The sequence below is a fragment of the Centropristis striata genome, chromosome 2 (assembly GCF_030273125.1).
Source record: "Centropristis striata isolate RG_2023a ecotype Rhode Island chromosome 2, C.striata_1.0, whole genome shotgun sequence".
NCBI classification, from domain to species: Eukaryota; Metazoa; Chordata; class Actinopteri; order Perciformes; family Serranidae; genus Centropristis; species Centropristis striata.
Genome location: NC_081518.1, coordinates 27,755,661 through 27,779,435, shown reverse-complemented (window position 1 = coordinate 27,779,435; position 23,775 = coordinate 27,755,661). Strand labels below are relative to the sequence as shown.

General features: G+C 37.4%; 1 protein-coding gene and 1 long non-coding RNA gene across 3 annotated transcripts in view; both read left to right on the top strand.

Moving 5' to 3' along the window:
- Positions 1–23,775, top strand: part of fes (FES proto-oncogene, tyrosine kinase) — a 33,514-nt gene that overhangs the window by 263 nt on the left and 9,476 nt on the right. Inside the window, exons 2-13 of one of the 2 annotated variants that reach the window (XM_059359368.1) lie at positions 3,694–4,088; positions 6,346–6,519; positions 8,805–8,901; positions 9,036–9,219; positions 10,219–10,356; positions 10,450–10,569; positions 10,733–10,855; positions 14,850–15,045; positions 16,243–16,323; positions 18,249–18,458; positions 19,762–19,884; positions 20,057–20,110. In XM_059359368.1, coding sequence (XP_059215351.1) covers positions 3,864–4,088; positions 6,346–6,519; positions 8,805–8,901; positions 9,036–9,219; positions 10,219–10,356; positions 10,450–10,569; positions 10,733–10,855; positions 14,850–15,045; positions 16,243–16,323; positions 18,249–18,458; positions 19,762–19,884; positions 20,057–20,110 — 1,725 coding nt within the window. In that variant the 5' untranslated portion in view covers positions 3,694–3,863. Of the gene's footprint in view, positions 1–3,693; positions 4,089–6,345; positions 6,520–8,387; positions 8,672–8,804; positions 8,902–9,035; positions 9,220–10,218; positions 10,357–10,449; positions 10,570–10,732; positions 10,856–14,849; positions 15,046–16,242; positions 16,324–18,248; positions 18,459–19,761; positions 19,885–20,056; positions 20,111–23,775 lie in introns of those variants that run through there. The other variant, XM_059359377.1, reaches the window with a different exon arrangement.
- LOC131993460 (uncharacterized) lies at positions 21,759–23,319 on the top strand. Its single transcript, XR_009396323.1, has 3 exons — positions 21,759–22,433; positions 22,545–22,629; positions 23,076–23,319. It is a non-coding gene; the product is annotated as an uncharacterized LOC131993460 (long non-coding RNA).

Genomic DNA, 23,775 nt, shown 5'->3' with positions numbered 1-23,775 from the left:
TGCTTACCATAAAGCTGCTATCTGTTGCTGCCAGATTCAGCTGCATTACTGGACTACACGCGGTGATTTCCTGTTTTTACTTTAATTGCCCTTTCTGCATGTGTACTTTCTCACAAATCCCATTTAGATCTAGAAAACAAAGTTGTTCAGATATAAAAATATAAAGGTTTCCTTTATTCACAAACCCACTTTTTGAAAATAAAAGGTTTTAATCTGACAGCATTTTCGTAAACACTGGCAAATAAATAAATATATATATACTGTAAGATAGTACAAAAGCCAGTGGCCCTCATGTTTAAACCATGGTGATGTTACATTAGTCAAAAACAACTCACTATTATTGCATTTGACCAAAACTTAATTTTAAATCCAACACGCCAATGGGCGCCCAGATATAGGCGCGGCTCGGGGTGTGAAATGATAACAGTGTCTTTCTGAGAATAGCAATGACAGCTGCACTGCGTTGTTCGCCACTTTGCACCACAAGTAATCAAGGACCCTTAGTCTTGTTGCGAGAGCTGAAAGGCGAAAGTCAACTTTTTTTTGTTAAATCACTTTTTACAGTGAACTTGTGTAATGTCATTCTTAGGTTGAATGGTCATATACTCACTGACCACTGAACCCATGAATGACATTACACAAGTTCACTGTAAAAAAAATGTTTGTAATTACAGTTAGACACTGTCAAATTGCATGAGAAATAGGCCGTAAAATTAGAAATTGCATGTCACCGTAGCAGATACCGTAAATCAAGGAATAGTACAAAACTTTTGAAAAGTTTTAGTGTAAAAATATAAAATGTTCATGTAAAATTAATAGAGAAATACCACATTGTCACAAGCACACAATAAAATATAGTGACTTTTCAGTCTAAATTACAGTTTTTGCTGATATTTACATTTAAATTTACAGTAGAAAACCCACTCACTGTAATTTTTACTGTGAAGTTCTGCCAACCACAGCTGCCGGTATTGTACCATAAATTAAACAGATTTTTTGGTTTCAGCTGTCTGACGGATGCCATTGTGTTCAAAAGGGGGTTCACTTACAGTAGAAAAAGTATTGGTCAAATAATAATAATAATAATAATAATAATAATAAAAACATATGAAAACATTCATTTTATGGCCCAATGTATAGGCAAAAAAGTAATTTAATTACTTGAATCACTACACAAACAGAAATGCAGTTGAACTAACAACAAGCTGCTGCAAAATACAGTAAAACTGCTAGTTATATGTTACTACTCCCAAAAATTGAGAACCAGAGTCCTGCTTCAGTACAAGCTGCTCCTCCTCCTGACTGCTACAGAGTTCCTCCTGCTCCTCTTTAGGCTCCAGGTCCTCCTGGTCCTCACTGGAGGTCTCCTCCTGGTTACAGAGCAGCAGGTCAGGGACTAACTGCACATGTTGGATCTCTGGAGGGAAAAGCGACAAAGAAAATGAGCAAACAAATACAAAAACACCTCTTATTTAAACCACAGTGATGTTACATTAGTCAAAAGCAACAGACCATTATTATATTTGACCAAAACCTCATTTTAAATCCAACACGCCAATGGGCGCCCAGATATGCGGCAGTATATTTGCTGCTTTCACAGTTCGGCTCGGGGTGTGAAATAATAACGGTGTCTCTCTGAGAATAGCAATGATAGCTGCACTGTGCTCTTCGCCGCTTTGCACCACAAGTAATCCAGGGCCCTTAGTCCTGTTATGAGAGCTTAAAAGCCAAAATTCAACTTTTTTTTTGTTAAATCCTAATGTTAAAGGATATATGTCACATAAATGTCGGGAAGCAGAAGAAACTGGAGATTGGAAATTGAATTTGTTGTTGATATTACTGATGCTGAACTTCACATATAAATGAGAAAGTTTGAAGTTGCTTTTTATAAAATGATTTGTGGAGAGAAGTGACTTTAACAATCAACTGTGTATCACAGTTCAGTGTCAAAGCCATTTCTGCCAGACCTTCCCATAGCGTTTAACATTAAGCTAAAATTAGGGGTCAAGTTTGTAAAGATAATACCAAATATGGCTCCTAAACCTATGCATACTTTGGATTAGTCATTGGATTATGCATACACCAAGAAGTGCCTTTCTGTCTGCACAGAACACGGATAGAAAGAGATGAATGCAGCTCGACCTTGGGGACGAGTTATTGTCTGGTAAACCCAAAAAATCAGAGCTACAGTCCAGTCTGTTTCCAATAGTTTTCACTCTGAATTGAGGAGAGTTCCTGTGACAAGATAGAGACATTTCTTTAACAGAAACAGTCAAAATAAGTACTTTAAAACTGCCTTGAAGTGCAGTACTTTAGTAAATATAGGCAAATCTCTCCTCTGCAGTTATGGAAGATAGTTTTCTTCAACATGAATGCTGCGCTGAAATCATTTATCCACCTTTAACAGTGTTGACATCGTCCAGTGCAGCATGAATCATCTACATGACCTTCAACTGCGTAGCTTCTGCACCTAAACATAAAAGCAGACATTTCCTCTGTGGTCTGTGAAACCGGCCTGAGCTGCGCTGCATTGTTCGGTGTGTTTCTTGTTCCTTCTTCTCCCACACAGCTGTATCTGATGATGTATGGCTGTTGTAATTAAGCCAATGAGTTTACAGCAGAGAGGTTGCATCCAACACCAACCGAGTCATAAATACAAGTAATGAAGTGAGACTGGGTTCATGCTGTGGTAAGAAGAAAATGAAAAGCTTTTTTTTTTTTTTTCATGCAACAAACACCATCAGCAGTTTTACAGCCTGGTCTAAAAGAGATAAGCAGAGATTGCAACATACTGACCATTGCTCAAAATTAAATAGCAATGTGCAATATATTTAAATAATATTTCCTCTTTTTATGTGCAGCGGCATAAACCTACACCTGCCCACATCAGATTTTCAGGTCACTGTAGGGAAATCTTGATGCCCCACTGCTACAATAACCTGCTCACCAGCTGTTCACATGGACATTCATAACATCACTGTGACAACAGTCAAATTCAGGTTGTATATTGAAGTAAAAAGGCCAATAAAATAATGGAAAACATTGCAAGTAAAAGTCCTGCATTTAAAATCGAGGACACAGCAAGATATGCGCAAAGCATGAAAAGAGAAATGGCTCCTGTGAGCAGGATAATGTTGTATTCTTTTACTGAATATCTCTGATTACTGCACTGTGTAGGCATGATTTTACTGTTGTAATGGGTTGAGGCTGGGCAGTTTAATCCATGTGCATAAAACTCAGAACTACAGCTGCAGAATAAACATAGTGACATGAAAAGTACAGTATTTGTCTCTGAAATGCATTGAAGATTAGTGTAAGATAAGATAAGTAACATAAAAGGGAAATAGTTGCGTAAAAAAAAAAATGCACTGCTCCAGCAGCTGAGTAAATGTCCTTAGTTGGATTCTAGTCTTAAAATATCTGATGTTTTTGATGTATTTGTTGTTCATAAAGAGGAACATTAGTGGCCATAATGTATCATGTAGATTAGACACGTGATGAGCTCAGTTCTCAGCCTTCAGTCTGTGTAAAATAAATTGTACATTTATACTTCTGCAACATTGGAAGATTTATTGTGCCACGAATGTGGTTCCTAAATTGAAAGCAAAATTAAAATTACATGAACTACCACATTCGAACATGTATGAATGAGGAAGTGCTGCCTCACAACCGCCGTGCTTTTTTTTTACACAGGGAAGTGAGAACCGTCTCCGGCCACAGAGAAAAAAATATTCTTGGTCATAAGCAGCTGCTTGAGCTCAACGCTCTTATTCTGCCTCGCTGATGAGAACTCAAAAGTGCTGCAGGACGAAGTGCTCACAACAAATCCTCTGCAGACGGGAGGAGAGTTTAAATATTCAGAGATGGGTTTTGGAGAGGACCTGCGCTGCCCTCAGGCTCATGCTGCTGTCATGCGGCTGCTGGACTCAGAGCATCACCTGATGGAGGTCATGAAGAAGTGGATGGGTCAGCGGGCGAAGAGTGAGAGGGAGTTTTCAGTGCAGCTGCACCACATGGCTGCCATGGCAGAGAAGCTGGACCGGCCTCAGCCCGGGGCAGGACAGGACTACATCAGCCAGCTCCACAAGGTGAGCTCACTCAGTCAACATTGGGTGTGTGACTTCATTAATGTGATTTTAAAAATCAATGGATGGACAGACTGGCCTCCATCTCCACCCCCAAAACCCTTCTCTGCATGTATTTGTTCTGGTATTTTTCCCTTTATTTGAGGACAGAGTAGAAATATTGGAGAGATGGAGAGAGGGAGGTCCCAAGGCCGGAATCAAAACTGGGACGATGCACCTAGGCTTTGTAACTAAGCTGCTAAAAAGTTACATTTTAAGTAATCTCAACTTAAAACCAGCATTTTCTGCTTATTTTATGCTAATGCTATTATGTTTCACTTTTTTGGAGCTAAGCTGATCTTAAAACCATTATTTTATACTTATTTTATGTTTATGTTTGGTATATTTCACTTATTTGGGGGCTGTAAATAGTTACTTTTTAAGTAATCTCATATTAAAACCAGCATTTTCTGCTAATTTTTTTGCTTATTTTTTAGCATATTTGGCTTATTTTGGGGCTGTAAAAACGTATTTTTTAAGTAAGCTGATCTTAAAACCAGCATTTCGGCTTATTTTAAGCCTTCTAAATGCATCCGTAGACATGCTTATCTCTAGATTTAATAATCTTAATTCAAGAAATCTTGTCAACTGAAATTATCTTGCTGCATGAAATTCACTTGTTTTGAGTGCCTTTCCCCTCAGATTTAGTGTTTTTATCTTGTTTTTAGAAAAAAAAACTTTTTTTTTGCAGTGTACAACTATCCTAAAACATATCTGTGAAAGTATTTTATTTGTCAGTTTCTTTGAGGTACTCTGGTTTTGCTGAAGGCATAAGTACCAATAACTCTGATTTCAACCTTTTTTTTCCTAATAAAGATCTACCTGTTTAAATGGACCAACAAAATCCATTTTAACAGGGTTTTTTTTACTGCTGCACTGAACACTTTAAAGTGTTTTTAAATAATCACTTACAGGCTCAGTACATGCCAGAAATCACAACTTTGTCTTTGCCCCGTGGCCTGACTTTCTTCCAATTTTATTTAAATCTATTGAGTTTTCCTTCTGTTTTAAGATTCATTGCTCACTTAGAAGCAAACAGACTGGGAAGAGACAGAACAACAGATTCTAGGTACTTAAGGGTACAAAAAGGAAAATAAATACAAGATTCTCAAATCAAAAAGTACAACAGCCTTTAAACAAGACTGTTTGACACACTTATATTCTTAGTCTGTCTCACAATTGAACCACGAGAATACTGAGAACTGCAGCTATGAAACAAGATAACAAGGAACTGGTTAAAACCTACTTCATCTTCATTTAACAGCTGAAAGTTAAAAGTCAAAAGTATTTTGAAAATGGAAGAATAACCTAAAGAATCAAGATCATTTTAAACTAATGGACTAAATATGAGAATCCCAATATTCTCATGTTTACAGCCCTGAAATTGTGTTTTGTTTTTGTTTTTTTGTTCTTTTATTTATGTCCTTGCAGATATATTTAGGCATGTACAGTATTTATAGGATAGCCCTGACTTTACAAGTGTATATTTGTATGTACCAAGGTTATAATAGTTTTGGATTTTTCATTAGTTTTAGTTATTTTTTCTTTGTGAATGTTTGTAGAAATTTTTGTTTTGTTTTCAAAAATTCAGTTAGTTTCAATTTCTTAAATTACTTTTTTTAATGCTTAGTTTTAGTTTTTTTGTGATGGGGTATTTGTTGAGTGCGAGATTAAAAAATGTCACAATAAATGTTGCCTTTCTTCCATTTGCCTTATCCATCTTATCCCCAATAAGTTTACTTACTCATAAAATCAGATGGAGTAAATTACTAACCAAAAAGGCTTATGTATGAAAAAAGTTGACAAAGATGAAAACGAAGGACATATATTATACACTTTAATTTTAGTTAGCTTTAGTTATTTTTGTCACCACACACTACAGTTTCAGTTAGTTATCGTTTTTTCTAAAACTCTCATTTTATATTTTTATTTCAGTTAATGAAAATGTTTTTCCTTGGAATGTACATGTTTACACTAATCTAATTTGTCTTTCTTCTTCTTTTTCTAACGTTATTATTATTATTTAATTTACTGATTTACCTTATTATTTATTCTAAGTTCACAGTTAGTTACTTACAATGTAACAAGTATGAAGAACATGATGTGTAAACAAATCTAAACATCTATTGACATTAAATAAAAATGAAGCTTATGAGGTTAAAATGTGTGTAGGAGTCTTGTCTTGTCTCCCTGAATTTGTACCTGTCTGTCTGTCTTTCAGTCATGGAGCGTGCTGGTCTCTCAGACAGACGCCCTCAGTCAGGTGACGAAGAAACGCTCTGAGGATCTTCTGAACGGTCCCATCAGCAAACTGACGCTGCTCATCAGGGACAAACAGCAGCTCCGAAAAACCTACGCAGAGCAGTGGAACCTGCTGAGGCAGGAACTCAGCAAGGTATGAGCCTAAAACACAGACACACACACACACACACACACACACACACACACACACACACAAAGGAAGTTTAAATAATGATAGTCTTCCCAACATAAAACAGAAGAGTGTCCATGAACCGATACTGACTAAATTTGACTTTCATTTGTATATTTACTTCATTTTATTGCATTCTAAGCTTTGATATACTTAAAAATCACCATCCCTATCTCAGTAGTTATGAAGCAATACCAAGTTTTTTTTTGTTGGACTTTCAAAATAACACACAGAGCAGAATTTTATTGCAGTCAAGTTTTGGTATTTGTGGAAGTTTTGGTATTTTGAAATAAAAGCAGATATAATGACCATTATGTCTGCAAAAAAAGTGTTTACTGGGGCTTTCACCATATCAGAGTTTCACCACATGATTATTGTAGCCAAAATAATTCAGGATAACAATATTATATCTATTAAAAAAATTAAAATCAGTCAAATTCATTGTCAACTGTGTTTATTGGGATTTCTGTCATTGAGATTAGAAAGGTACTGAAATGATTTAGAAGGTCCTGGATTATTGACAATATATTCTTACAATTTCACTTTTTAAATATTGTCAATACCAGTATATTGCGACATACCTGTTTACATATATGGAATGATTCTCAGCAGAAGTTGTTGCTTTAAAATCTGTTTGTTGATTTTTCTCCCGTATACCATCATGACATGCAGATGAGCATCACATTATAACAGTCGTCGAATGAAATGAGGTTCAATAGACTGGAAAGAGTGTGTGCAAATGCATTTTGATGAAATCTCAAACTGTTGGCTGCTCCACACTGTTTTTATTACCCAATTACATCAGGGAAATGATGCTTCCATATTGGGCGGCTGTTTGGCCGTCGATCTGCCAGTTTGTTTATTTTAATTTTCTGACTTTATTGTGCAGACGGACACTTTGGTTTGGTGTGAGCCGCTGTGTGCTACAATAGATAGATGTTTGATTATGACTAAACAACAATGCCATCAGTCTTGAAGTTTTCAAGATCATTTCCTCTTATGTCTTGTGTTGTTTCATGTTCCCCTGAATGAAACATAACAGGACCACTCTCCACTTCCTGTATCAGGTGGCGTTCACACACTGGCAGGCAGTTTAACCACACAAATGGCTTCTCTGAACAACTGACATCTTTCCAATGAATGTTTTCCATCTGTGTGTTTGTGCATGTTAGTGTGGGTGTGTGCTGCTACCAGTGGTGGAATGTAACTAAGTACATTTACTTAAGTACTGTACTGAAGTGCAATTTTGAGGTACATGTACTTTACTTGAGTATTTCCATTTTATGTAACTTTATACTTCTACTCCACTACATTTTGAGGTAAATATTGTACAGATTTAGTTACTTTTCAGGTCAAGATTTAACAAGAAAACCAGGAACATTTTAAAGTGATTAGACATTTTTTAAATTAAACCTCATAACAGTATATTGAGTAGTTAAAATGAGTCCTACTTTGAGAAAATTAAAATGCTACTTACGTTAATGTAAAATAATAATAATAATAATTCAATAATACATTTGTAACATACACTAACGCTCAAAAGTTTGGGGTCACCCAGAAAATGTCTTTGTTGTTTTCCATGAAAACAAACGGCTTATTCATAAAATGAGTCACAAAATTATTCGAACATATAGTAAAGGCATTGACAAGGGTAGATATCCAAATAATTTTAACCTGTAGAATACAAAACTTTACCTCTAGATACTCAACTAGCCTGAGGAAGGATCAATTTACTGCTTCTCAAATCAGCACAAAACAGTTTTCAGCTGTGCTAACATAATGCTCAGGTGTTTTAATGATCAATTAGCTGTTTAACAATATAAACATGGATTAACACAATGTGCCACTGGAAAACAGGAGTGATGGTTGCTGACAATATATAATAGATATTTCATGAGAAAATCAGCCATTTCCAGCTTTAATCGTCATTTACCACATTAACAATGTCTAGACTGTATATCTGAACAATTTAATGTTATTTTAATTATTTACAAAATAGGGACATTTCTAAGTGACCCCAAACTTTTGAGCGGTAGTCTATATATAACAACCAGAGTAGGCCATTCTGCATAAAGAGTACTTTTAAATTTTGATGCTTATACTTTTGTGCTTTTACGTAAGTAAGGTATTAAATGCAGGGCTTTTACTTGAAGCGGAGTAATTCTGCAGTGTTGTATTACTACTACTGTTGTAGTACTTTTACTTAAGTAAGGGATCTCAATGCTTTTTGCCACCACTGGCTGCTACAGGTGACCCAGACAGAGCTGGAGAGGCTGAGGAGCAGCTACAGACAGGCAGCGAGAGATGCAGCTCAGGCTAAGAGGAAGTACCAGGAGGCTAATAAAGGTAGAAATCCTGGAATCACTTTACTTCTCTGAACAGAATCAGTTTCACTCTGATGACAGTCTGTTTTGTTTCTGATTTGTACATTTCCATTGTGGCACAATGTGTCAACCCCCTCCCTGTGTCTATCTGTGCAGATAAAGAGCGAGACAAGGCTAAAGAGCGATACGTAAAGGCTTCACTGAAACTCTACGAGCTGCATAATGAGTATGTGCTGTCAGTGCAAGCGGCTCAAGTTTACCACCAACACCACTACAGCCAGATCCAGCCGGCCCTGCTGAGTGCACTGCAGACCCTGCAGCAGGAGATGGTGCTCATACTGTAAGATGCACTGTGTGTGTGTGTGTGTGTGTGTGTGTGTGCTTGTGAATGACTTCACTTTACACTGGTGGTATTGAGTGTTTTTCTGTTTGCCCAAACATATAGTCATGGAAAAAGAAGTTATTAGACCATTGTTTTCTTCAATTTATATTACAACTAAAGGTACATTTGTCTGGATAATAACCAAAATCATCATCAAGAAAACCATGAATAATGGCCAGATAGCAGATCTTAAATTAGACTCTTATCAGCTATTTTTGTTGTTATATTTGTCCAAACAAATGTACCTTTAGTTGTACCGGGCATTAAAATAAACAAGACATTAGAGAAAACAAGGGTGGTCTAATATTTTTTCCATGACTGTATGCATCTTGTGCTGAGGCAAGTCCAACATGGAGAGAAATGTTCTTTTCGCTGTCTGTAAAGCCCTGACTGTATCAAACAGAAACATTTAAATCGAGACTCTAGTCTGAAACTCTTTTGTTCTCTGTGTGCAAGTCCGCCATTGTTGCACTGTAGTTTTTCACCAACACACCAGAGAAGAAGGCAAACAAAGGGCTGTTGTTATGATGCAGCTCAGCCCTGACAAAAGGCAAACAGACAAACAAACAAGCTGAAAACATAACCTGCTCAGTGGAGGTAATAAGGTGTGAAGATCAGAATGGAAATCATAATCTGAGTTTGGTAGTTTCATGCATTAAATGTTTGACAGTCAGCTGTCACATCTCAGGCGTCACCGCATGTTTGAATACAGAGTTTGAAAACAAGCCCTGCTTGAAATAACACAAATATGACAAGAATCCAAACGTGGAAATGTGATGGACTGCTTGTCTCAGATAAGTGTCTCAAAGAAGGTTTTCACAACACTGATATGAATCAACCCGCAACTAACCAAACCAGAAATTCTTATGCTGGAAAAATGCACAAATGGAGTGTGTTGTATGTTTGAATTTGTCCTTGAAAACACTGACTTTGTATTTTCCTGTTTTCATGTGAAAGAAAGGAGATCCTGCAGGAGTATTTTGACATCTCCTCTCTCCTCCATCATGAAGTGGTGCGGATCCACAGGGAGATATCTTCTGCTCTAACGGCCATCGATCCACACCGAGAATATGAGAGCTTCGTCCAACAGAACAGGTAGACTGAGGAAAAGCTTCCTCTCAGATGGCAACAATGCAATCATGAAAGCTCGCCTCCCAGAGTGATAATACTGTTTGTTTGTGTTTGCAGGTCTGTTGGGGAGACTCCTGCTTGTGTAGACTTTGATAGCATTCTTCTGGAGGACACAGAGCAGCTGAATCCCAGAGAGATTGAACTGAACGACCTCACCATCGAGACCGTCCAGCACAAGTGAGAACAAACAACGCAATCTCATCTGAACTCTGATTTCCTTTTTAGTGTCTCAACTACTTCCTCCTCTTTGTTCTTTTTTTTTTACCTCCTATTTCCTCTGACTGTTATGCATCAATTACTTCCTCCCTTTATGTGATATCTCCGTCTCCTTCTCTCCCAGGCTGACTGCGGTGGAGGAGGAGCTGCTGGATCTGGCTCGGACTCTGAGCTCCCAGCAGACTTCGGTGGAACAGCTTGAGCTGGAGCTCGACGCAGAGAGGGAAGGCGTCAAGAAGGGCCAGAGGTGAGCGGACCACAGACACAAGCAGAATCGATGAAGCTGTGATGCTGCATGCAGAGGTCAAGGAGAAGGTTTCAAAACAAAAGCACAGAACCTTTGGTAGCCGTGAAGACAAATTACTGAAGTTTGACTCTGCAGGCGGTTCTTCCCCTCGGGGAGTTCAGTGAGCTCCTGGCTGTGCAACTGCAATAACCAGTGTGGTCTCAGGGGAATGAAAGTGCCTTATGAATTATAATACAGCAATATGGTCAGAGTTATGGCACTCTCACAAGTCCCTCATTTGTCTTGGTTGATGAGGCTGTCAGACGGTGTTAGAGGTTTACAGTCCAGTGGGAATGATCAAGTCATTAACGAGCTCCTGCAGGATGCCCGGAAACAGCGTGTTTATTTGTTGATACCTTTTAAGGAGCAGCTGGGGAGCACATATGGTGGAGGTGGTGTTAGTGAGGTGAGGGGAGTGGAGGTCATGCTGCCCTTTGGTTTTTATTTTGAAGCAACATTTTGTAAATCAACAGTGACGAGCTGTATGCGGTTGACCTAGCGTGATCTCTTATACCTGAGAATCTGTCAACTTGAGGAAGTTGAAAGCCAATCTGGTTCCTACTCGCCATCAATCTCATATCATACAACAATCTGTCAGAAAAACATCATAAAAAAAGTTTATACAATGTTGGGGAAGCTCTGCAAGCTGCCAATTATTCACTCTGGAAGAAGTGGAAACAGTAAAACTAGTTAACTAAAGCTGCTTAGAAAAAGGAGTTTGAACTACTTTGTGAAAAAATAATTTAATTCTGAACATACCTGCAACCCTCTAGTTACGAGGTGCTAACCACTACACCACCATGTCACCTCAACCAGATCATTATTCTTCCAAAGCATTTGAAGCTTAGTGCTGACATCACTTCTGCTTTAACAACATTGTTTTATCCAATCAAGAAGAGACTAAAGGACAGATTTTTAGCAGAATATTAATGAACATTAATTAATGAACACATGGCAGCAAAAAAACTTACATCACACAGAATATGAAACTCATTCATCAAACTCACAAAATTGGTTTGAAATATAAGAGTCAACCAGCCCTTGCAGTGAGTTGAAAGTCCTAACCACTACACCACTGTGTATCCGTCTACACATCAATATGTAATTAAATTAAATTGCCCACCATTCATGGAAAATTTAAAAAATGTCAGCTTTGGTTTTTCTATGCAATGGACACCTTTCTCCCAGAAACTGGAGTCCATTATTGCACCAAGCAGGATCACTCAGTTAGCCGGCTAACTTCTATAAAACGTGTTAATAAATATTTAGGAAGTCTATCAATGCTCTCCATTTTGCAGAAGCACTAAATGTGTAGCAGTGACTGCCTGATGCCTTCACAGCGGTCAGGATGAAAGAAAAGGGTGGCAGGGCTGTTCAAAGACAGTTTCATTATAGTAGCAATGGTAAAATAATAATAAATGTCAATCATTTACTTTTATGGCTCCAAATTATTTGTAGTTTCAGTGGTTAACTATACAAAAAATGACCAAAAAGTAATTTAACTATTTGAATCATGATACAAATATGAATGAACATTGTAAAAAATGTTTGTAGAAATGACAGTAAAACACAATTGCAGAAAAAGGACATAGAATTAAAAATTGAATGTCACCGTAGTAGATTCTTTTTCATGTAAAATTAAAGGAGAAATACCATAATGTCACAAGGACACAATTACTCGAAAAATAAAGGGACTACTCATCTAAATTACAGTTTTTGCTAATATTTACATTTAAATTTACAGAAGAAAGCCCACTCACTGTATTTTTTATTCCATTTGTAGTTAAACTACTAGTTTAATTACAAGTTTGCACACTTTATTTAAACTCCTAGGCGCTGATGTTTATCTCATTTACTGTGATGACAAGTACATTTACCAACAGTACAGAAATACAAATACAAAGTGAATAATTAAGTAAAAATGCAATTAAAAATGACCCAAGCTAAAAAGAGCTGCAAACTGTTGCAGGCAGGTCTACAATCAAGCTACTGACAAAATGTTATGGGCGTATTGATCCTCAGTGTGAGTTGAAGATTATTCCAGGTTGCGGGGGCGTTAAAAGAAAAGTCTGACTTCCCAAGTTCAGTCTGCACAGGGGGAACTGTGAGTAAACCAAGAAGTGTCTATAATTCCAATCAAGTAGTCTTGTTGAATAGGTAGGTAATGGCTTTAAAGATGAATAGATGTCAATGTTTTTTTTCGCTTGTTTGCCAGAGAAGGGGAAGCCCACTTTATCATATAATATACAGTGATGAGTGTTGTAACCATCACCAGTAATAAATCTAAGAGCAGAATGATATATGGTGTCCAGAGGTCTAAGGGTTGAGGGAGCAGCACCCCTGTAGATCACATCGCCACAGAAAAAATAGCTTCCACATCCCTTTTTCTGCATATTAATGGGAACAGGATGGATCTGTTCCTGTAAGAAGCCAATTCTTTGCCTCAGCTTAATGGCAACTTGTCAATGTGGCATTAAAATTTGTCATCAAGCCATATTCCAAGGTGTTTATATTCTGTAACCAGTTCAGTTTTGGGACCAGTTTTTTATTTAACATTTATTTAACCATATAAAAGACCCACTGAGATCAAGACCTCTTTCACAAGGGCAACCTGGCCAAGAAAGGCAGCAGCACACGTCACAATGGACAGGACAGACAGATAAATAAAAACATACATTGACATACTTAGTGCAGAGCAATAAAGTGCAGGAGTTTACAGCAACAATTTGAGAACACAGGCACTGATCAAACGATTGCCGTTGTCTTTTCCGTAAGATGCTGCGGAAATCTTCCAATGAAACAAGTTAAATTTCAATCTCACAATTTCAGTTCAGACTGGAGGGCATTCTAAGCCGAGGGGGCAGCGAAACTGAATGCTTTTTCCCTGTTTCAGTTCTGACACGAGTAGCAAAGAGATACAAAATGTCATTTGATCGCAAGGCATAGTGGCTTTCAGTTCTCCGAAGAAAAGTGCATAAAAAAAGTGGGAACCAGGCAAGAAGGGCCTTATAGACCAAAATCATCCTGTGTGTATGACGCCTTACATTCAAGGAGGGCATGCCAGCTTTAGCGTACAGTTCACAGTGGTGGATGAGGCGGCTGCAACCAGTGATTACCCTCAAGGCACAGTGGTAGATGGGAGTCAAAGACTGTAGGCAGCTGGTTGAGGCACACATACACACAACGTCGCCATAATCCAGAACAGGCAAAAAAGTAGCTGACATCAGGAACTCTGAGGGAGGAACATGACTTGTTTCGATAATAAAAACCAAGCTTCACCCTTAATTTGGAGATCAAATTTTTGATATGGACTTTGAATGAAAGGTCCCCATCAATATTTAGTCCCAGGTACTTGTAGCTGGAGACCAGCTCTAGAGTTTTACCCTGGGCAGTTCTAATTGAAGGAATATTCTCCAAGGGAACCGAAGAATTTGAAAAAAGCATTAGCTTGGATTTCTCAGCATTTAAAACCAGTTCCAATTCCTCCAGACGAGTTTGTACAACATCAAAAGCGGACTGCAAGAATTCAAATGCATGTAAATTTGAACTCTTGCACTCTTGGTATGTATACATAAGCAGATTTTTTTGAGTAAAATTTCTGGCCTGAGAAAACATTCCTCAGGATACAATCATATGCTGTTGAATATTGTATCTGAAAAGATAAGCAGGAAATGCTTTGAGAAGTTTGGGCAGTTTTGGCCGCAGGGAGCCTGAGACTTCACACTGTGTTTCTGTAATTGTTGTGCTTATCATCAATAAAGAACATGGGCTTGATTTAAGGGATGAAGGCTGGCCAAGCTGTCATTAAAGGAGGCTTGTGACTGCAACAGTCAACAGGAATCATAACTAAACATATTAGCACAAAGATGTATTGATGTCTGTGTAGTCTCTTACACTAAACAGATCAAATATATTTCATCTTCTCTGACGTATGGCTGCTCTCTGCTTCGTCCAGGGTCTACCAGTTCAGCAAGAGACAGGCGATGGAGGAGTGCCGGCAGCAGGTCGCTCTGTCTCAGGGAGTCAGAGCCAAGCTGGAGGTTCAGAGGCTTCTTCTGAAGGACAAACTGGACCAGCTGGGTTCCAAAGAACCTCCCTGTGCTCTGAAGCTCGACTCAGACACCGTCTCACTGTCGTCCAACATGAGCAACGTATGTTCTCTGTTCTATGTCTTTTTTTTAATCCTATAATGAGAGGATAAACCCTAAAGGCATGTCACCAATAAACTTCTTTTGAGGTCTTTGGACGTTTCATGTGCTGACCACATTTCATACATACCAAGAGGGCTACTTTTTTTAAATATCGCAGGGGGGTTATTGAGCCATTTTGCACAAAACCCATAAAATATATACATTTTCACTACTTCTGATGCATGCACAAAACTTTTGGGCACCTTTAGCCCCTAAAAAATGCAATTCATTTGCATAGATAAAAAAATTCCTTGTATGACAATAGTGTCGCACCGGTCGGTGTTCTGTCAACCCATAATCATGTCCCTGCTTTAATTACCACTGAACAACTACCAGATACATAAATACAACCATTTTTATTATTATCGTGTTTGGAGGGAGTGGAGTCTGATCCAGGCAGTGTAAACCCTGGCAAGTCGCCAGACAGACCATTCACACCTATGGGTAATTTAGAGTCGATAAATAATTAACCTCACCTGCATTTCTTTGGGAACTCAGCTCTTTTTGCTCTTTTTGCATTCCACTGCGGCCTTGTATTCCACTGCAATATACAAGTCCTGCAGCTCTATACACTTTTCCAAGTGCCAAAATAAAATGAGGTCTCCATATGCTATACATATTGAATTATTTGCATTTTTACAACCCTTCGTTGCAGCCTCTCCTGTCCTCTCCTCTCTGCTCTGTGTAAACAGCCTGCAGTTCTGTCTGATTTTCAGTGAATATTTGTCACATGACAGTTCGTCTCAGCATAATCAATCATGGCTTCACAGTGTCGCTGAAGTGCGCAGAATTTAATGTTTTTAACAGGATCTAGTTATTCCAAACATTTTTTTTGCAACATTTTAAATGACACATGTAGAATAAAGTGATTTTGACAGAAATATCACAATTTTAAGCTTCGTTTTGGTTACTTTTTCCAGCCCTTTTTGTAGCCTATGATGTCTTCAAGGACATTTAGACATTAATGGCTGTTTTTAAAGTTTCTTTCGACAATTTACTGTATTTTGCCGATCTTTTAAAGAAAACATACCAAGTCTTTTAATTACTTATATGCATTTGTTTTTATTCTTTTTTGATAATAAAAAGATGAGAAAAATTTCTGCCTTTCATTATGATGAACAATGACTATTATGCTTTGGATCTTTTCTTTTTTTTTAGGGCCCCAGCCAAAATCCTTCCAAACTCCTCATGGACGGGATCAAAAACAATCTGAGTGGCCTGTTTAAACCCAAATGGGAGGTAAGTTAAACACTAAAGTTACAATCTCGGCACAATAATGACTCACAGAACAATGACAGATGGAGTATGTCACATCACATTGTTCACACGGAACAATATCAGTTTCTCAGTATGTCACTGAAGGCCGTTGTAAAAGGAAGGACACTCGTTCCAGTTGAAGGACACTTCCCCTCCTCGCTCTTCCACCTCCCTGCCCTTAACTTTAACTGCAGTATGTTTTTGTGCACTCAAACCTCTCACCGCCCAACAAACAATTCATCATGTTTTGTAGAAGGCCTTTCCACTGCACGGCTCAGCTCACTCAGGCACATGATCTCTCCTGATAGCACTGAGGGACTTATCGAGGTTGGGTTTGTCGATCAAGCCACATTCTAAATTCTGCCTGACCTAAAACTAAGTAACCACTCAGGAAGTTGGTTTACATTTATTGTTTTTTCATCACTGACACTCACAGCATGACCCAGCTGTTCTGCACACATGAGCTCTACACAAGAACAGGCCTCATGCTGTCAGTCTTTTAGTTTTTAACCTTTTCCACTTTCTCCTGATCAGCAGCAGATGACACATAGAGGAGAACAGCTTCGGAAAGCTGGAAACTTGAAGAATAATACGAGTTTTTCAAGTTTTAAATCTACAATAAACATTGTGTTTGGTGATTGCACATATGTGTAATGCTCAATTAAAAGTTGCTGCACCACATTTTGGGTCGATACCCTTTGTTACACACATTTAGTGTTTAATTGAACAGTTTTTGACCTTACGAGAATTAATTTTAAAAAATAGTCAAAAATCCCTCCAAAATACCACATTAAGACACTAAGACCTGGAGGAACATCATAGAAAACTTCAAGCTGAGATTTGATTTAAAAAACTTTTGAAATTGTGGAGATTTCTGCGATTGGATGACGAGCACTTCTGTTTGCTAAACTGCTGGGAAACCCCCTTAATTGTCAGTATACCTAGGAAAGATATACACCTTCTGAATGCTCTAGTTTATGGTTGTAAAGTTTCATGAGGCTGTGATTGTCCTAGAGGTCACAGCAGCTCATTTTATACAGTGAGGTCAAGTTTGAAGAAATGCTCTCACTGTAATGAAATAGCTATTTCAGAGACTAACATCACACATTAATAAAATTGGGCTCATTGAATCCACAAGAGTTTCAGCTTTCCAGTGATACTTTATTCATGAAATTCAAAGACTGTTCAAGGACCCCAGTATGCAGAAATATTCAAATACACCAGTTTTAAAACAGCAGCGAAAGAAACACATTTGTTCTGCATTCAGAAACCTGCATTTTAAAAAAACCTGCTTTGGATTAGCATACTGTAAAATAGAGGCTCATGGGAACCCATAAAACCCATTTTCATTCAGATATTTTGAGGTCAGAGGTCAAGGGAATCTAAGGGATCCCTCACTAATATCTAGCCTAACATTGGCCTAGCATTATTTAACCCCCTTTAAGCTCATATGACAGGGTATAAATGTACTCCTTAGTTTCATATGAGGCCAATTTATTGACTCAAACTGTTAAACTGAGCCTCTGAAAGAAAAATAAATTTTGCCTGAGGATTCCAGCATCCGAGGAGTTAAAGAAGTCAGAGAAGATAAAAATCACTGTGTTCCTGCTGTGCAACAGATCATCTTGAGCAAATCAATTGTAAGTGTCTATATTGTGCTGGACTTCAAACCTGAATTATGAGCTTCTTTTTTTAAGTGTGAACTCTTTCCTCCGATCCAAACTCTGCTGTTCTCTGGAGGCATGGAAGGTGGTGCGGTTAGACTTTAAAATATAACAGATTCTTCTTTGAAGTATCTTCATATTCTCTGCAGAATAGTCTCTAAATCTATCTTCCATCACTTCTTATTGTTTCATTATTCATGTCAGCTTTAAAGATCCAGCTTTTCTCTCTCTTCTGGCCTCCAGGTGCCTCCGGCGCTCACCCTGGTTCAGGAGGTGGACCGTCCTCTGGGGCAGCAGAACTGGTACCACGGCGCCATCCCCAGACCGGAAGTCCAGCAGCTGCTGAAGCATGACGGGGACTTTTTAGTGAGGAAGAGTCAAGAGAAACATGGCTATGTGCTCTCTGTGCAGTGGGGAGGATCCTGCAAGCATTTCCTCATTCAGAACACAGATGTAAGTAAATCAACAGGAAAAGACACTTGAAGACAACATTTTGCATTATATAAAGATCCTGGTAACACTTTACAATAACCAAGTAAGTGATGTTTATAGATGGTTTATAAACCAATTATTAACCATTTACAAAGTGGTATACATATTTAATCATTAAATGTTTTCAACCAATTTCTTAAAGGTTTATGAATCATTTCAAAATCATTAACATACTTAATATGGTGTTAGAAAATGTTAAAATGAGTGCAACTAAAACTACTAATTAGAATTTAATTGTTTGTTAATGGTAAAGTAACCATAAACGTACATTAATATACCATCTATTTGTCATTTATAAATTATGTAGTTAGTTAAACATTAATTTCTAAATGGTCTATATACGGTTTATAAATGATGATTAAACATTAATAAACTGTCTGTTTACCATTTATAAATGATGGTTATTATATAGTGTTACCAAGATCCTTTATATGTTTCTGTGTGTTTGACATCATATGTTTTTAAATATGTATACACTCGTTGAATGCTAATTAGAGTTACATTTACTTTTTTAATTCCCAAGGTAATAGAGCATATAAATGGTATATTTTCTACTTGATGTTATTTTCTGTAAATCAAAAAGAAATTTAGATGTTTAGAACGAAAAAATATGGATACAACACGAGTCTTTTAACCATCTGAAGTCACCGATGACACCAGCGTGATCAAATCACATAACTTATTTATTCCCTGCCATCAACATCCCTCTAAAGTATTAGCTTGAAACTCCATGCCAGTTTTTTTTTTGTTATTTGATGATGAAAACCAGAGATAAGGTAAAATATTTTTAGTATAAAGATATATAACTAGATGTTATTCCTAATTTTACCTCTTATATGTTATATATTTCCAACCTTTGTTCAAATTTGCAACATATACAATTCTTCAATGAGCATGATTATGTTTTGAAAGTTTAAAAAAAAAAATCATCATTTTCAAAATCAGATTTTATGGTTTGTTTGTTTTTTTGTTTCTTGGGTTTAAAATCTTGATCCAGTAAGTCCAAGTGAATAAAATGATTATCAAGTCATGTAGGTGAGGTTGTGCTGATACCAACATGGCATGGTAAACATTTCTTTAAGTGGTATATACAGGCAGAATGAAAAGGATTCAAAAACTCTAGTCTAAAATAACCCAAGACTAGCAATTTAAAAGGCTTTCTTTCCTAAATATGTTTTTTTTATCATGTCATCACGTTTTTCTCCTTCCTGGACGTTTGCACATTCTGTCATTTCTGTAAATGCTTTTCCATCTGTGTCAGTAGAATCTGTACCGTCTGGACGGTGAAAGCTTCCACAGCATCCCGCAGCTGATCCATCATCTGCTGTCCTCACGACAACACGTCACCAAGAGATCCGACATTGTGCTGAAGAAACCTGTAGTGAAGGTGCTGCTGAAACACACAGTTTGCTTTGTTTCTATAGTCGTCACAGATGAGCACACATGCAAACCTAAACTTGCTCTTTAATGATCTTCAAATTCTCTTTTCCTTTCTTTCCTCCCACAGTTTAAAACAGCACTGCTATGCATCTCTTAATGTTTCATTTTTTACCCATTAGGACAAGTGGGTCCTGGAACATGATGATATTATCTTGGGTCCCCTCATTGGAGGGGTGAGTACACTTAACATCTGTTGACAGAAACGTGAAAGAAAAGTGAGGAAAAGCAGAAAGATTTTTTTTTATTGCTTTTTGTTAAGTACATTAATAGTTAGTTAGTTATCCATGAGTAGTTGTCCATGTGCATTTAAAAATGCTGTGAACATATTTTCATGAAACTTAGTGGAACGTTTGGTCAAAGGGGCAAGAAAGTATGAGGGGCCGTACAAGCCATAATTCATTCTGGTCCTCTCACACACATACATTCTCCTTACACATACATATATTTTCACTCTCACACACATACATACATTCTCCTTTCATATGTGAAAGGAGAATGTATGTGTGTGAGAGTGAAAATATATGTATACATATATTTTCACTCTCACACACATACATTCTCCTTTCACATATATATATTTTCACTCTCACACACATACATTCTCCTCTCACACACATACATTCTCCTTTCACATACATATATTTTCACTCTCACACACATACATACATTCTCCTTTCATATACATATATTTTCACTCTCACACACATATATTCTCCTTACACATACATATATTTTCACTTTCACACACATACATTCTCCTTTCACATACATATATTTTCACTCTGACACACATACATTCTCCTTTCACATACATATATTTTCACTCTCACACATACATTTTCCTTTCACATACATATATTTTCACTCACACATACATATATTTTCACTCTCATATTTATACATTTTCATATTATAAGTAATATACGTATGTAAAAGGAAAATGTATGTATGTGTGAGTGAAAATATATGTATGTGAAAGGAGAATGTATGTATGTGTGAGTGAAAGTATAGTGGAAACGGAAGGAGTATAGTGGAAACGGAAGGCAGCATTTATCGTCTACATACTCCGGTACAGTAGGTGGCGGTATACACCTAATAAGCAATGGTTGCAACCCGCCATAAAACCGAAGGAAGAGGAAGAAGAAGGTAATTTATCGCTCTGTGATTGGCTGAGAAGCTCAAGCAGTGTCACGTTCAGGTCAGGTCACAATCAGCATGGAGGGGGGAAGATGAGACGCTGTATCAACACTGTAACAAATTGCTGTAAAAATACGGGCTATTTTGCACAGTAGTGTACCGTTTTCCATTAATACAGTTGAATACTGTAAATTCTGATGTTTTTGAGGAACAAAATATTAACGGCAAGCTCCTGTAAAATCTTACGGTAAAGAGCAGTATTATTTGTTTGTTTTTTTTTTTACAGCAAGCTACCTTTAATCTTACGGTATAATACAGTATTTTCTTTCTTTTTCAGTTAACTTTAAATCAGACTTGATCTTCGGTCTGTTTAATAGTTCATCTGAGCAAAATAAAAAAAAAAATGAAATTAAAAATAGGCCTACACATCAGTGTTTTTATTTGAGATTGAGGGCACAATAACAAGAAGATGAAGAATTAGTTTTCATCCGGACTCTTAAACTGAAAGCACCGAACTGGATCGAGCACTTGAGGCATCACCTGCTGCTATCCTCACCATTCTCCCCTCAGCTGCGCAGTGGACCCTCATCCATCCTGTCCCCGTGGCTTTCTTAATAAGGTAAATATAATCTTGCAAAAGTCAGCATAATGCTAATGTGATTTGTGTTTGATTAACATTTTATTGACTGTTTTTTGCCGTAAAGATTGAGTCAAAAGTACGTGCCGCACGCTAGCATACGTTACTCTCATTTAGCAACTATGTGGACAAAAGTTTAGCTTTCTGTTGAAGCACATTACTTAAGTTAGCATAAGTTGGCTTGGGCATTTGAGTTGTTGTCAGATCTAATTAAGGTGGGCTACAAGATTCTATTTTACCATTTGTTGTTTTACTTTTTCAAGTAAAACGGTTTATGGGAGTTTATAGGGAGAAGCTTGTTATGCAGGTTGATGCAAAAAGCTAAAAAGTAGCTTCAAATATGCACTAATGTAATATACAGTAGCTAAAAGTTAGTTGACTAGTTGTTGATGTAATGATTTTTTTTCTTGAGAGAGTATTTCAAAGATTGTTTTGCTGTGAGGGCCTGCAGTGAAAACATGATAACTTGCAACATATGTGGTAAAACCTGCAGGAATACGTTTGGACATGTCAGGCACATGCGAACTCATAGTTGTCTGCCTAATGCATCTTTCAAGTGTGGTTTCCCTGAATGCTGATGTAAGTTTTGTTTAGCCATATTTCTTGTGTCTACAATGATTGTACATGCAATTCCATTCTTAATTTGGATACTGTTGTCCATGTTCTACAGAATGTAACCCTAACCCTGACCCTCCCAACCAGTCCACGACTGATTCTACTGGGTAAGTGTCATAAAAGCATGACATGGAGTATAGAACAAAGTCAGTCTGTCTTTCTGTGTCTCCATCTGTCTAATTTCTCTTTCTGTATCTGTCTCCTAAACTTCATCACAGGGCTTGCTGCAGTTTTTGCCACGTTCTATGTGTTCAACCTGCAATACCAAGAAGAAGCTGCAAGGACACTGGAGTTTGTTCAAAGGTAAATTTCTGCCAGAAATATTGTTTGAGTATGTTACCTCTCTTCCCAGCTCTGTTCAGAAATATTGAATTGTCATTTATTATAAGCCATGCTGGTATATTAACTTTTACAGTTGTTGCACATATCTCCTGCACATCAAAGCATAGCCTGCTTCCTTTTGGCACCCATCTTAATTAAGGAATGGGGCTGTTCAGACTGGCCATGTCACTCTCTGTGGTGCTCTCATTGAGCAATGTGTCTTTCGCTAACTGCTCTTCTTAAGTTGACAATAGACACCATGGTAGAGGAACCTGAAATACAGTCTTCAAAAAGTATCTATCTGTTAAACTTTGCCAAAGATAAAATTTCCCAAAGATAACAATGTTTCCTAATGCCACCCTCAAATCAAGTGATCTTTACTTACCATACCTAATATCTTATATACTTATTCTATTATTACATTTTAGGCGCCTCATTGGGATTAATCCCGAGAAGGGAAGAAAGACCAGCCAGGGGAAGGTGGTGTCAAAGAAGACGGGGAAGCTGGTCCACAAAAAGGCAACAACGGTGAATCCTCATGTGGCCACGCTGCTTTATGGATTTTGTACTGATACTGAAAATGTTCAGCTTTAATAAATGCCTAATGTTGTAAGGCCATCTCTTGTCTGAGCCATTTCTGTCATAGCTATTTTCATGTGTTATTATTATTATTATTATTATTATTTCAGGGGTTTTCATTTTTAAATGTAAAACTTTTAAATCAGTTTATATCACTGTGAAGATCACATTCTACAGTTTTACAGTTATAAGCTGTTAATGGAGAATACAGTAGGAACTGTAAAATAACAGTATAATTGACAGTATAATACTGTAATGTTTATTTGTAATTGTATAATGTAATATTTTAATTATATTTTTACAGTACTAAACTGTTGTTGTAGATCACAGTAGGTACACTGTAGAATAACAGTTTCAAGCTGGCAACTTTAGCTGCCAGTATTTTACTGTAATTTAACAGGAAATTTTGTTACAGTGTAGGTCTGCCCTGATGTCCAGTCATGACAAGTGGAGGCAACAGAGCATAACTGTTGTCAGCCCTGGTTCTTTGTCTGGTTTCATGAGCAGTAAGCAAACACTGAAGACATCCATACAAGGACTCTAATGTAT